The sequence below is a fragment of the Acromyrmex echinatior genome, chromosome 17 (assembly GCF_024713525.1).
Source record: "Acromyrmex echinatior isolate Ae372 chromosome 17, ASM2471352v2, whole genome shotgun sequence".
Lineage (NCBI taxonomy): Eukaryota > Metazoa > Arthropoda > Insecta > Hymenoptera > Formicidae > Acromyrmex > Acromyrmex echinatior.
The window spans coordinates 4,887,710-4,903,434 of record NC_141868.1 but is presented as its reverse complement, the minus strand read 5'-3'; the positions used below and the strand labels follow the sequence as shown (position 1 = coordinate 4,903,434).

At 33.2% G+C, this 15,725-nt stretch overlaps 1 protein-coding gene and 1 pseudogene across 1 annotated transcript; one reads left to right on the top strand and one right to left on the bottom strand.

Moving 5' to 3' along the window:
- Positions 1-3,129: 3,129 nt before the first annotated feature.
- LOC147906883 (uncharacterized) lies at positions 3,130-10,118 on the bottom strand. Its single transcript, XM_087415211.1, has 2 exons — positions 6,922-10,118; positions 3,130-6,132 (listed from the first exon to the last, which is right to left on the bottom strand). The coding sequence occupies exons 1-2, from the start codon at positions 7,254-7,256 to the stop codon at positions 6,054-6,056; spliced, it is 414 nt and encodes a 137-aa protein (XP_087271337.1). The 5' UTR covers positions 7,257-10,118; the 3' UTR covers positions 3,130-6,053.
- Positions 10,119-13,301: 3,183 nt separating this feature from the next.
- On the top strand, positions 13,302-14,488 carry LOC147906882 (uncharacterized; annotated as a pseudogene).
- The last annotated feature ends 1,237 nt before the right edge of the window (positions 14,489-15,725 follow it).

The window sequence follows — 15,725 nt, the reverse complement described above, 5'->3', positions numbered from 1 at the left end:
CGTATAATGTATAATGTGTTTACGGAATTTATGTATGTATTTAAGCTATAGTAATGAGACAAAGAAATTAAATGAAATCTATTTACACGATAGATTAAGTTTCTCTAAAATGTTATTAGGTGTTGGAATTAATTCGTAGCGTTTTACAAGTGATGGGAAGTACTTTCATTAATGTATTTTTTAATGCTCATGTGAAATAAATAACATTCTTTCATTAAAAAACGCTACGAATTAATTCCAACACCTAATATGACAAATAGTATATTTTATTTTCCCGCGAAATTATTTTTAAACGTTAAGCCATCGAATAAACCGATACAATAGCCAGAGCTTTTATTCGATATCAAGCAATGGATGAAATTCCAGATATAACACGATGGAAAATAGACTGAGCAATTTTGTTCGAGATATTTTGATCAGAGATTGCATCAGGAATAATATGCAACGTCGATTGTACGATTGCTAAACGCAAGCTCGTACAGCTAGGAAAGATAAGTTGCAAGTTGCATCAACAGCATATTGTATACGAATATTGTCATAATCGAGGATCTGCCGGCGATTTTCTTGGCTACTCCTGTCTACCGATCTCTCGAATAAGAATCATCTGACGTCAGGCCAGGAAGTATTCTTCGTAACTGTCGAAACTGAAAGTTTCCAAGCAGATCGCGGGACAGCAGAAATGAGAGAAGGACGATCAAAGTCACGTCTGTTAAGTTTCGAAAAGGAGTCAATTAAAAGTTCCAGGAACTTGTCTCTTCCGTGCCGTGCATACGGAATTTCTACGACGAGATAGCATTCTGGAATTTTTCACTTCGCCAGTTATTACGGCGAATCCTCGTCTCGAATCCGTGAACGAATTGAATATAATGCGCCACAGTCGGATTTTCAGTCGCTTGCTTCTCAGGATCTACCCCACTTTCGACGGTTCTGCAGAATTGAATTTTGCGAGAAGAAAGTGACCAAACGCGAGCAAAAAAGGATACGAGAGGAATTTGAGTCTCCCCGTACACTGCACTTGTTGCCGTTGGAGCAATTTTGAAAAAGTATCCTGCTTTTTCAAACATAACGTGAATTCCATGCTACGTGGAAAACAACGGTGTCTTGAATCTCAAAGAAGCAACATAAAAACCACTCCTACGCCTGGACTAGCTGGCACGGCTGCGGACATCCTGAGAAAACTTTTAGATTGCGCGTCACCTCATTTTCAAATCCGCGTGGGCCTCTTCCGCGATTTTGGCGAATCTAGAGATGTTTCGAGCAAAGATATCTGAGAGATATCTTTTCTCTGGAGAAAAGCGCGATTGGTTGCGGAAACGAAGATATACGAAGGAAAATTTTGATATATTGCAAAATATTTCATTCAAATTCTAATCATATTTAATAAAAGGAATGTATTTAATAAAAAAAATGTATTTTTTTTCATGTCATTATAAATATTATCAAGAGGCACCCCGTCTTTTTTAAGCGAGTCAGCGAGTTAAGAGCATTCGAAATTATCACCTCAAAAAGTCATCTTTTCAAAAAGTCTCTTTTTCATATTTCCGACGATAGATGGCACTTGTTTGTTACTCATTTATTTATCGATTTATTTATCCATAGTTTCATTAGCACTATATTATATATCGACATTTCATTGTATAGTTACTTTATATAATAAGTTATTTTTAAATTAAAATATAAAACGGATCGCTTGACGGTTTGATGTGTAAACGTCATTGCGTATATATCATATATTCATACCGTTATCAAATTCACAACGTTATCACTAGCTTTATCTGATAGAGTTTTGATATCAATAACTTTAAATTAAAATTATTCAGAAATTAAAACCGCAATCAAAAATCTGAAAACACTTTTATTATATAATGTTATATATCGGTATCTTTCGATTCGCGACCAATCCGAATAATAAAATTGATGAAGCCGATACCGAGATCTAGAGATCGTTTCCCAAAAAAAAGAGACCATACAGCTTTTCAAATTTTTTTAGACGTACGTGTAACACGAGTACATATACACTATAAAGCGTTTTGTCCATTAAACTGTTGTTTACAATGCTTTCATAGAATTTTAATTTTAATATTAGGTGTAGTAAAAAGAAATCCATTATTTTTCCTATAGATGGCTTTAGTAATCTGTATCACGCGTAGACGAGATACAAATTACTAAAGCCATCTATTAGAAAAATAATGGATTTCTTTTTATTACACCTAATATAAAATTAAAGTAAAATTAGCTATGAAAGTGATTCTTAATGCGAATACGGGTATAATTTATGTATATTTATGTATATTAGGCAGGGAGAGGACGAGAGCGAGCGAGCGAGAGAGAAAGTGAGAGAGAGAGAGAGAGAGAGAGAGAGAGAGAGAGAGAGATGAATGAGGATGACGATACAACTACATCGTTGTCGTTAGACGTAGGCAATGATGATGATATTGGACGACGGCGACAACGACGATGATATAGGACGACGACGACGACGCCGGTAAGGAGATGCCGGTAAGACATGCGATTTAAATTAGATTTAAAATTATAATATAATCTTAATTGTAATAGTGATTGTAATTTTAATGTCGATTAATGTCAGTTAAGCAATAAATATCGTTCAATTCTTTTATGTAACATTTACTTATTATATTTTGAGGTTTAGCAGTACGCCCGGCAAATTTTTTTACATAAAAAATTTTGTTATTTTAATAAAATTTTCCCATTTTGTGATGCTTAATGTCTTTAATTTGTTTAGATTATATGTTGTATTTCATTGCAAATAGCATTTTTTTCTTTTAGTTACTACCTCAGCTTTAGCTGAGGGATAATTTATAAAATATTAACAATATTATCACTTAAATTATGTAATTTATGTAACGATTGTTTTCTTTTGGTTTTTTTTTTTGTTTATATAACACATTTTTATGAGTTTATAGGAGATACACGTAAATTTGGCGCCTTTTTTTTTATCTTTATTTATTACACTGCAAATTAGTGCTATTTATATTAGGTGTTGGAATTAATTCGTAGCGTTTTTTAATGAAAGAATGTTATTTATTTCACATGAGCATTAAAAAATACATTAATGAAAGTACTTCCCATCACTTGTAAAACGCTACGAATTAATTCCAACACCTAATATTATTTTCTAGAATATAATTATATTAAAAAGCTGATGAATGAAAAGTTTGCAATGAAATTTCGCATTTGTGATAATTTCTGCTATGATTAATATAGTGTTTTTACATATAAATTTATACGATACTCACAGACAGGACGCAAGAATACGCATATGTGTATAAGGAAGACAGCTCAGAATCAGATTCATTTGTCTCTATTACACTGAGTTAACAGTTTAATTATAGAAGTTTGTATAAGGCCCGATTGCACCAATGTTCCTTTAACTTTAAGCAAGGCTTAAAACGCTTCCTGTCTCGCTTTAAAGCAAAAGAGAGACAGAGACACAGAAAATTTTAAGCATTGTTTAAAGTTAAAGTAACATTGATGCAACTGGGCCTAAGAAACACAAATTATATTTCTATCAAGGTTGAGAAGTAATTCATTATCTGTAATGAAATATAGTTAGAGTCATTTTTCAGTAAGCGTATCTAACTTCTTTTTTTCCACTTATATCTCTGTAACTTACTTAAGTTACATTTATTTGTAATAACTAAGTTAATAAGTACTTCATATAGTGTTTTATACTAATCAATATAAAGGTAGTTATTTAATGTATTTATTTCTTTTTGTAATTTCCATCTTTTTTTACAGTATTCTTACATTTATGTTAAAGAATCAAACGGCTATTTTTGGCTTTAAATTGCATTTTGTTTTTATTCAATAAAATTTTACTTTTTCGAAATGCATTTAATTTAAAAATAGCTATATTATATTTTGTCTATTTCATATTTCGTTTAGATTTATCGTGATCCGATTATACGTATATGTATATAATCGATACAGTACAATAAATCAGTGAATGCAAGTACAAATGAATTTATTTCCATATAATACAGAATGAAGATGAAATAAAATACCTTCTTCATGTATTACATGGGAAAAGATCTATATTTAAAATATTATATCTCAGAAATACAAAATCATACTAAAACAAAAGACAAATTTAAAAAATTACAATTGACGCATTAGTGTGACATTAACAAAATTTTGATTAAAAAATATTAGCCGTTTATTAGCCGAATATTAGCCGTTACAATATTAGGAAAACGCTTAAAATTATACCTTATATTATGTTATATGCGTCATACAAAATTTGAGATTTGCAGAACTACTAATCTACCGTTTCCTAAAAGTTTAAATTTGCGTAAGGTTAATTTAGTTTCTAAACTGTCAATTCAGTTGTCAATAAATATATATTTTTTTATATATTAGGTGTTGGAATTAATTCGTAGCGTTTTTTAATGAAAGAATGTTATTTATTTCACATGAGCATTAAAAAATACATTAATGAAAGTACTTCCCATTACTTGTAAAACGCTACGAATTAATTCCAACACCTAATACAATCGCTAATTATTTTATACATAATAATAAATTATTCTTAATCAAAGAGATCAAAGATTTCATCAAATAATAAATCGTCATCCAAATTAGATAATTTTACACATTCTGCCAAGTCTGAATCGGAAACTCTTCATAATCGATAGAATTTGAAGCTCTGTGCGAATCTGTGTTGAGATAAAATGTGACAAAAATTTGATAAAGTGATAAAATATTTGGCATTTATTATTATAATTATATATTAAATACTCGACAATATTACGACGGCACATGAAAATATTATTTATGACTTTTAAATAAGAAAACAAATTTAAACCCTTCTATTTATATGCTATTCAATTATATTCCTTTTAGTAATTGTCTATAGAAAATATTGATGTTAAAAACGTTGTAACGAAAGGAAAGTAATGTTTATAGAGGAAATTGTATAAATTATGTATGTAATTGTATAATTTATGCCTACATGTGTACATGCGCATGCACGCACCCACGTACGCACGTACGAACGAACGTCCATACGCACACATTCAAGAATACACAAATATGTGCATAATATAATAAAACTAAAATTTTAATAAAGATACATACAGAGTGTTTTTGAAAAAAAAAAACGCCCATTAATCATATAGTATTATTACTAATACAAAACTGAATGGAAAAGACTTCTACCATTTTACAATTTTTGTAATACTTTTTTTAGTTACCTAATGAGCAAAATGTTTAAAATTAACGTATACATGACAACTTTAAAATATTTTTTGAAGAATTCTTCAAGAAACGTCTCCAAAATATTTCACAAAGAATACTAAAAGGTATCTTAATATTGTTTTATTCATCGATTTTATCCGTTTTAGTAATCTTTAGAAATTAATATCTCGTCAATTATTGCGAAAAATTGCAAAATATTAGAGGACACATTGATTCAGCTTTTTATATATGTATATAAAAGGAATAGTACTGTACGCTTAGTGAGCGTTATTTCAGTTAAACCTTGTATATAATATAAATATGTGCATATACATATGTATATGAATAGATGCATTTATAAATCATATTTATCGACACGTATTACACAAATTTATCTAACAATTTTTTTGTTGAGTAAATACCATGGGTATTTGCGTAACACATTTTTTATCTAATACTGATTATTTAATGATTATCATTCTTACAGAACGTTAATTAATGTCTTTAATTTACTTGGAATATACTTACATAAGACATTGTTTTAAGTGTAGAATTAAACGACTTGTAAGTTTAGACCCAATTGTTGCATTACATAGTATATATGTTGTCTCTGTATCGCTTTTAGCGATAAAATAATCCCAAGTCCAATAAAATTTATCTTCTTTTTTCTCTTCTTCTGATAATATGTCTGGATGTGCCTTCACGAAGTGTTTATGTAAAATAGCTAAGGATTTATTATGTATATTAAATTTTGCATTACAATAATCTTGCATCTTGCCTCATTTCTACTTGTCAATTTTGTGTAACGTCTACGTATTCAAAGACGAGATCTGGGATAAAATTGTCTGTCTTTGGAGTTATATATCCTCATTTGTACTCATATCATTATCTGGATTGCTCTCGTTATCTACACGATTTGAATTTGGACCTAATATCCTGCATTTGCATAACAAGTTATTAAAAAAGCAATTAAAAGTACAGTAGATATATTATATTAAATTATGTACATTTTTCGCTATACGGAATGAATTATAAATTTTTTAGAACATATTATTTGAACATTTAGGAGGGATCAAAAATTTAGCGATGAAGCAGATTCAAATATTTTGTAAATTTGATAATTGTCTGATAAAAATAAAAATATTTTATAATATTACTTATTTTTTATACTAAACAGAGATAATATATATATGCATAAATTTCAAACATGGAATTCAGTTTGCATTCAATGAGGTCGTGTAACATAAATGAATACTGATTAGGAATTATAGAGTTATATCAAGGTTTTATAAGGAATTGCGCAATCAAAGAAATAGGAACTAAGAAACAGAAAATAGAAATTTTAACCTTTCGGAAATCATGTCTTGTTGGATTACATCTTACGATTAGTGTCTGATAGATTAAAATTCTTATTCCCCGTTCCCTATTCTTTAGATTGCGCGCAGTATCACTACACATATATTGAATATTTGATTAAAATTTCTAATTTGTGTATATGTTACTTCAATAAATTTTGAATTTTTTTTTATTGTACGTTTATAATGCTTAAAAGTGCAAATAATATTTGACATGTATCAAAAATCTGTTTAATAAATTTTTCCAGCTTTATTTGATTATATTTATTTGCCTTACATTTTCTCTAGTTGTCATTGATCATTTTACTTGTATTAATTTTATATTCTTTATTACGGTAATTAATTTTTAATTCATTTGGAATATACTTACTTGTGAATACGTTTTAAATGCCTCTTGAGTTCAGTTACTGTACAGTACTTAATTGTTAAGTCACATTTTTTGCATGTTGCCTCTGTATCGCTTTTTGTGATAAAATAGTCCCAAGTCCAATGGAATTTATCTTCTTTCTTCTCTTTTTCTGATAATATGTCTGGATGTCTCTTCACCAAATGTTCATGTAAAATAGCTAATCTATTCTTATATATAGTGAATTTTACATTACAATGATTACATTTTGCCTCATTACTACTTGTTAATTTTGTATAATGGCCACATATCCAACGACGAACTGGAGTTAGAATATCGTCTACTTCTTGTTCTGCCATTATAACGTTTTGTAAGGATTATTGGTAACTAATCACGAAAGGTACAGAAATGATGTAAAGAATCGTTTGCAAAAACTGTTGCTAAACTGTTTAGAGACAGAGATATGTACATGATTCTTTGACGGAATACGTATAAATATTGATGTTTGTATTTTTGAATCTGTTTGATAACGAGATTTAATAGATCTATTTATATAGCTCTTATATATTACAATATCTAGCTCTTATATTACATTTTAAATATTATATTAAGTGACAACATTTCCATTCTAAAATCTGTCAATCGAATTTTTATATTTCGTTATTATTCTAGACAACGCTAATTAATCCACAAAGCACAACGAAACGTAAAATATAAAATAACTTTTCATTTATTGAAGCACAAAAAGCATAATATACTCTCTAAATCTTTCTAAGTGAAAACTCAATCTTGAAAAAAAATGAATTAAAACTTTTCATTCTTGTTTAAACAAAAAGTAACAGATTTTCATTCTTTTGAAGTAAGATTTCTTTTGGAGTGAGATTTATTCCAAAGGAACAAAATCTTACTTCTTTTTTTGAAATTGGAGACTTTGTTCTTTAGATTTTATTCCATAAATGTAAAATCTTACTTAAAAAGAATGAAATGTCTCTCCTCTTAAAGAGTGAAAATGTTCTCATTTTTTTTCAAGATTGGCTCACTTTTTAATCTTTTTGTAAAATTTTACTCCAAAAAATTTAAAGAGTACATTTAGCACAATTTAATTTTTATTAAATATTGGATATTTATTTTGAGATGATAATTTATCGACATTTTATAGACGCTTTATACGCTGTTTATTATTACGGTGTCTTCGTTGTGCTTAGCGCTGTGCATAAGCAAGATCGTGCTACTACTACTTTCATTCGTTCAATGAAACTCGAGTTGGCAGGCGTAGCGCAAACTGTTCCGTGCATTACCTCTTGAAATGTGATCGCGACAAGTGCTAGAAGATATACATCGTAATAATACTTCGCGCTTATTATAGTAAGTGATTGCTAACTCGCGTAATTAAAGTTCCATAAACGAATTAAGATGACGAGTGCTTTTTGCAAAAAGATATTTTACTTAGTAGAATTTATAAAGACAAAAAATAGCAATTATTAATTATTTTTTTATTTTATTTATGGATAATAACATTATGTTTTTAATAATATTTAGTAATCTTTTTTTTTTTCATAAAGTAATTTTTTTCATAAAATAATTTTTTTAACAACGTCTTGATTTGAATACATCCATTGCATTGGACTTTAAATTTTGGTTTAAATATAATTTACAATTGACAATGAAGTATACGAGAAAAAACGGTAATAAAGAGAAAAAACGGTATTACATCGTATATTGATAACTGGTTTAAAATACAAAGAAAAGAACATTTAACAAATTTGTTTCACAATTTGTAAAATATTTCATGTCGATGATACTGACTTGTACACGGCTCTGTGGTATTTGTTTTGGTATGCCAAACCACTGCGTACCGTTCTCATTCATGCATCGAATTTCGAATTGACAGTTAACGCATACTGTTCCGCATCTCTTCGCATTACTCATCGAAATGCCTATCAAGTACTAGAAAATCATATGTGATTATTAATTAACAATTAATTACTATTAGCGTGCGCAATTAATTATCTTCTACGGTTAATAATTACAAATTTGTTGATTATTTGAAGAAATAACTAGTTTGCACAATTTATTTATTTTACATAATCGAATGAATTGAATTTCTTTTACAGAATCGAACGGATAGGAATCGTAAATTATTATTTTATCGCGATATTTATACAGACAATAATTTCTATAACGATTAAATTATCTTGCAATGAAATTTCTTTAAATTTTTCTGTGATATAATCGTTACTTATCATTTTTAGATTGAAGCAGGAAGTTTGCCGCGGATCGAGTGATTTAAACAATAGAAAATGCTACATTAACTGTTAATTAATAATACGTATATCTCATTGAATTTGCACGTTGAAAATATATTTCGACTTTATTTATAATCATACCATATCGCACAGTATTAACGATATCGAAATGGTGTTTAATTAATAAGTACGATCGTAATTAGATCTTTATTTTAATATTTTTCAACCGCATGATATTGATTCAGCACGATTATTAAAACCTCCTGGCTGTTCCACATTTCGTTCAATTTTGTGAAAATCGCAGATGTCGGCAAATCATAGAGCTTCGTATTTTTTCTTTGCGATGGATGAAACGTGGGTCCATTACCATACGCCTGAGTCCAATAGGCAGTCTGCAGAGTGGCTGAAAAGCCATGAAAGCCGACCAAAGCGGCCAAAAGACCAACGCTCGGCCAGGAAGGTTATGGCCTCTGTTTTTTGAGATGCGCATGGCATAATCTTCATCAATTACCTGCAGAAGGGAAGAACAATTACGGGAGAGTATTATGCAGCGTTATTAGACAAACTGAACGACGAAATAAAGAAAAAACGGCCTCATATGGCGAAGAAAAAAGTTCTGTACCATCACGATAACGCACCGTCACACACGTCCTTGAAAGCGATGGTCAAATTGGACCAATTATGATTCGAATTGGTTGCTAACCCACCGTATTCTCCAGACTTGGCTCCCAGCAACTATTATCTGTTCCCAAACCTCAAGCGGTGGCTCCAGGGAAAGAGATTCACATCGAATGAGGAAGTCATCGCGGAAACCGAGGCGTATTTCGAAGGCTTGGACGTTTCGTACTACAGAAAGGGCATCGAAATGTTGAAAATCGCTATACCAAGTGTATCGCCCTCGAAGGCAACTATGTTGAGGAATAAATATAACTTTGCACAAAAAACGCTTGTTTTCATTAAAAATCCCGAGACTTTTCAGCCCACGTAGTATATATATATATATATATACTTGTATATATATATATATATATATATATATGCATTATATATATTTATATATATATTTTATATATGTATATAATTTAATATTGCATATTTAAACATAGGGAATGCATAAATAGCTTAGCATTGATAACTTTTATCTGCAACGTATGTATATTCACATATTATAGTATACATATATGCAATGTTGTATAATATTATCTGTATGCGTATTATATTTAAGTACACACACCACTAATATTTTAACATGATTAACTTCTACATCTTTTTATTTAACGTAGCAAAAAATGATATAGCTACATATATTATATGTGTATATCTATGTATAGCTAATACATATCACATTCTGACCTAAAATGACATTGTACGATAGGAAAAATGCTATTAGGGCCAATGTACACTGTCACTACTGAAAATCTATAGTTGTGTATTTTCAGTACTCGCAGTCAATATCGGTACACAGTCGTAGTATCACTTTTTCCTATGATCAATATCATTTTAGGGTTTAGTCAAAATGTAACATATGTTATTGTCAATATATGGATACGTGTTTTATATATGTATATATATGTATATATATTGTATATATATATATATATATATATATATATATATATATAGATATTCATGTAGATATTCTCTATGTCCATTTTTATGCAATATTAAAATTTTACGAGCCAAATTCTTATCATTCGCGGGAGGTTTTAATTTTCTGCTTCAATATGAAGAAATCTGCGGCTGAGACTCATCGAATGCTTTCAAATATTTATGGTGAATCCGCTATTAGTGAAAGAACGTGTCGTAAGTGGTTTCAACACTTCAAGAACGGTGATTTTCACGTCGAAGACCAGCATAGCGGTGGAAGAGAGAAGGTTTTCGAAGATGCAGAATTGAAGGCATTACTTGATCAAGACTCTTGTCAAAATCAAAAAGAATTGGCACGATCATTAGGAGTGACTCAATCAGCCATTTCAAAACGTCTCAAAGCCATGGGAATGATTCAGAAGCAAGGAAATTGGGTGCCGTACGAGTTGAAGCCGAGAGATGTTGAACGGCGTTTGTTTGCTTGTGAAGCTGCTTGAAAGGCAAAGACGGAAGGGCTTTCTGCATCGCATTGTGACTGGGGACGAAAAATGGGTTTATTACGATAATCCCAAGCGCAGAAAATCATGGGGAATTCCCGGCCATGCATCCACGTCGACGGCCAAACCGAATATTCACGGCTCCAAGATCATGCTCTGTATTTGGTGGGACCAGCTCGGCGTAGTATATTATGAGCTGTTAAAACCGACTGAAACAATCACAGGCGATCAGTATCGAACGCAATTGATGCGTTTGAACCGAGCATTGAAAGACAAATGGCCGCAATACAACGAGAGACACGATAAAGTGATTTTGCAGCATGACAATGCTCGACCCCATGTTGCGAAAGTGGTCAAGACATATTTGGAAACGTTGAAATGGGAAATCCTACCCCATCCGCCGTATTCTCCAGACGTTGCTCCCTCTGACTATCACTTGTTTCGATCAATGGCACACGACTTGGCTGACTGACCAGCACTTCCGGTCTTATGAAGAAGTAAAAAATTGGATCGATTCGTGGATCGCCTCAAAAGATGACCAGTTTTTTCGACGCGGGATACGTATGCTGCCCGAAAGATGAGAGAAAGTAGTGCCCAGCGATGGACAATACTTTGAATATACATAAATATATAACCAGTTTTTTACAATAAAGCCTCGAATTTCGGAAAAAACCGGTATAAGCAAAGTCATACGCCAGTAGGTATACTAAGCGGATTCTAAGCCATGGGGCTAGAGGGGAATGCGGAGTGCGGGGAAGTACTTGTAGACGCGGAGAATACCTAACGCGGGACAAAGAGGGTGAAAGGTCTAATCTCCTACACAATAGGGCTCCTACACAATAGGGCTCCTTTTTTGTTATCAAAATTAGACCATGTTTTTCTTTAAAAATGCATTGATAATAAAGGTTTGAATTTGACTATGACATATTTTTCTTTTCTTTAAAAATGTATAAATATAATAAAGGCTTGCATGTTAGAGAAAGATAGAGCGCGCGTGCTACGAGTGAAGAAAGGATGGAAGAATTAATAGAGTACGAGTTTCTTTTGTATAATACAGTGAAAATATGAGTCTTTATTTATACACGATCGATTCAGTAAATACAAAATCTAAATGTGGATCTAAATGTAAATAGGATTTTTTCTACATGATTTGTAATCTTTTTTCATAAATTTTGTCATAGATCTGACGATTCTGAGGATCTATGTTTTTTGTTTATGTTTCCAATATCGTTGGGACGATTTCCTAATGGCAAGTTTCTTGAATATTATCACTTACAGATCAGTGATCGTTAAAGTTTGAGTTTTATGTTCATGCTTTGTACTAACGATTGTTTTTTTTCCTTTTTTTTATTGAAATTTTTATGAAACGGAGAAATTTTGGATGGAGTCCATTGGACATAATGAAATATATAAAAATGCATAAGTGCTCGATGTACCACAGTGATGTCCTGGAAGACCAAGGAATCAGTCGCTTCAGTTACTGACGCTTCAGTTATTGATAAGCATAATATGGCTAATCATGCGAACATAGCCAACGCAGTCCAGTATATTCGAAACGCAGATCCGGAACAGTTCGCACATATCAGAGACGAAGTGTTCGAAGTACTCGAAGAAGTGAACTTCGAAGAACTAATGGATCAAGAGATCGATTCCGACGAAGAAACATCGGACGACGCTGGCTATACTAGCGATTTGAGTGAGATTGATACAGATGTACAAAGGTTTGTGTCATCATCAGAAATCCGTGCACTGAACAGCCGTACAAAATATTGTATAATCCATTGTTATTATACAACGACGGATGATGCTTTACGTATATGTGCAGAATGTATGATACGTTTGAATGAGACTGATATCGCAGGATTGTATCTTATAAGGAAGCACGATGTTGGACATATTTACGCGCTAAGTGGTCAGTCTTGCACAAATTGTAGACTACCAACATACCTTATATTTCCATGCAACAAGTGCCCACAGTGCACACATTGAAAAAACTATTGCGAATAGTATTGTGAATGAATCACATGCAAGTGCTCCGTAGAAGAGTGTGATCTAAAGACTGTAAAAAAAAGACATGGAAAATCACGAGTGAGTACGCGAATTGTTGGAACAGTGCGGCCGGGTCGCTACTCTGATGGAATATTTCGCGTGGCTGCAACGATGCAACGAGTGCATCGAGCAGCTTGAAGAACTTTGTCGTGCCAAGCGTCCGCGTCTCGCCGTTGGACACAGACAATCCATGGTGGCGAGGATCGCACGACTCGCGAGTGCAAAAGTGCAATTGGAGCAACGTTTCATGCACATTGGAGGCGACTACGCGAGTGGCGAGTACGCGAATCGCGACGAAAGATCTCTCATCTGGCGAGAGATCGACGCCGCGTTTGAAAACCGTGTATCGACAGGTGCTGTGATAAACTCTAATCACATTGAGCCGCGACGGTTTTTGGAAGACGCGAAGGAAATAGTGTTCGAGCGTGTGCGAGACGCAGTAGAAAGACACGGTAGCGCAAAAGTGAATACTGCGTTCAATGGCGAGTTTGCGACGAAGGATAAACGTGCCAATAAGAGCATAACTACAAAGAACAGCGAAATATATCGTTGCACCGATATGCACGAGTGGTACGAGCGACATGTCGTCGAGCCTATCCTAGCATCGCTCGAAGAATTCCAGGAACGTGATAGCGGATGGGCATTATCGCGAATCCTTAATTTGATAGTGAATGTAAATAAACATAATCCAATGCACGCGGGATGTCACATCGAAGTGCCAGGAGAAATAGTGACGAAACGGGCGGTGATCAGTGTTCATTCGGCAGACAATGCATGTTTCGCGTGGTCGGTGGTCGCCGCTCTGTACCCTGCAGAAACATATGTAAATCGGGAATCGTCATATCCACATTATACAACAGTACTAAATCTCGCAAACATTGAGTTTTCAATCACTTTAAAGGATATTTATAAATTCGAACGGTTGAACGCGGTGTCGATCAACGTGTACGGCATCGAGAAACACAGGTCCTTCCTCTGCGACTCACCAATGAAAAGAAGGAGAAACACGTCAACATGCTGTACGTGCAAGATCCACGCAACGATGGTATTGGACATTTTGCATGGATAAAAAACTTATCCCGTCTCGTGAGTTCGCAGATTAGTAGAAAAAAGAACAAGAAATTTTTCTGCGATCGGTAAATATACATGAAAAATTATTATAATTTTCCGTCTCATTAATAAAATAATGGTAATAGTTATAATTTTTTTTCTTTTTTCAGATGCTTGCACTACTTCAATACCAACGAAAAATTGCAGTCGCACGTAATGGACTGCGAAAAGATGAACGACTTCCCTATCAAACTGCCGAGCGTGGACGACAAGTGGCTCGAATTTGAGAACCACTGCAATAAGCAGAGCGCCCCATTCATCGTCTACGCTGATTTGGAGTGCGTTCTACGGAAGATGGAACTTGAAAGAGAAAATGCATCGTCGTCGTCGTACACGCATCAACAGCATGAGGTATTTAGTATAGGATACTACGTGCGATGTTCATACAACGACGCGTTATCATTGTACCGGTTCCGTCGCGATGAAGATTGCATAACGTGGTTCGCGCGACAATTCAATGATTTGGCGCATCAAGTTAAAAATATAGTATCCACCAACGTACCCATGGAAACGTTGTCGAAAGAACAATTGGAGGCGTACCGTAGCACGACGCGTTGCCATATTTGCGAGAAACCGTTCGCGCCGGACGCGGGTTCGCGATCATTGTCATCTCACCGGTAGATTCCGTGGTCCAGCGCATGCAAATTGTAATTTAAATTATAAAAATTCATTTTATATTCCGATTGATTTCACAATTTATCAGGTTACGACGCGCATTTTATAATTAAAGAAATTGCTACCGCGTTTGAAGGACATGTAAATATACTACCGATAACTAAAGAAAAATATATTTCATTCACTAAAAATGTCGATAGAACCAAAGACATAAATGAAAAGAATTTTCGGAAAAATTGCATAAAATTACGATTTATCGATTCTTTAAAATTTCTAAACGCAAGCCTCGATAAATTGACGTCGTTTTTAAGCAGAGACAAATTAAAAATTGTACGTTCCGAATTTCCAACATTATCAGATGAAGAATTTGAATTACTCACACGAAAAGGTGTCTTTCCGTACGAATACATTGATCGCGTCGAAAAATTGCAGGACACGCGCTTACCACCGCGCGAATTATTTTTCACTTCGTTGACAGGCAATACAGTATCCGAGAGCGATTACGCTCACGCCGCGAACGTCTGGAAGCGATTCTCCATTCAAACGCTCGGCGAGTACAGTGATCTGTACTTGAAAACTGATGTCTTGTTATTGGCCGACATTTTCGAAAATTTCCGCGAAAGTTGTGTCGCGAGTTACGGTCTCGATCCTGCGCATTACTATACATTGCCTGGTTTCACGTGGGATGCGATGCTAAAACATACGCGTATAAGATTCGAGTTAC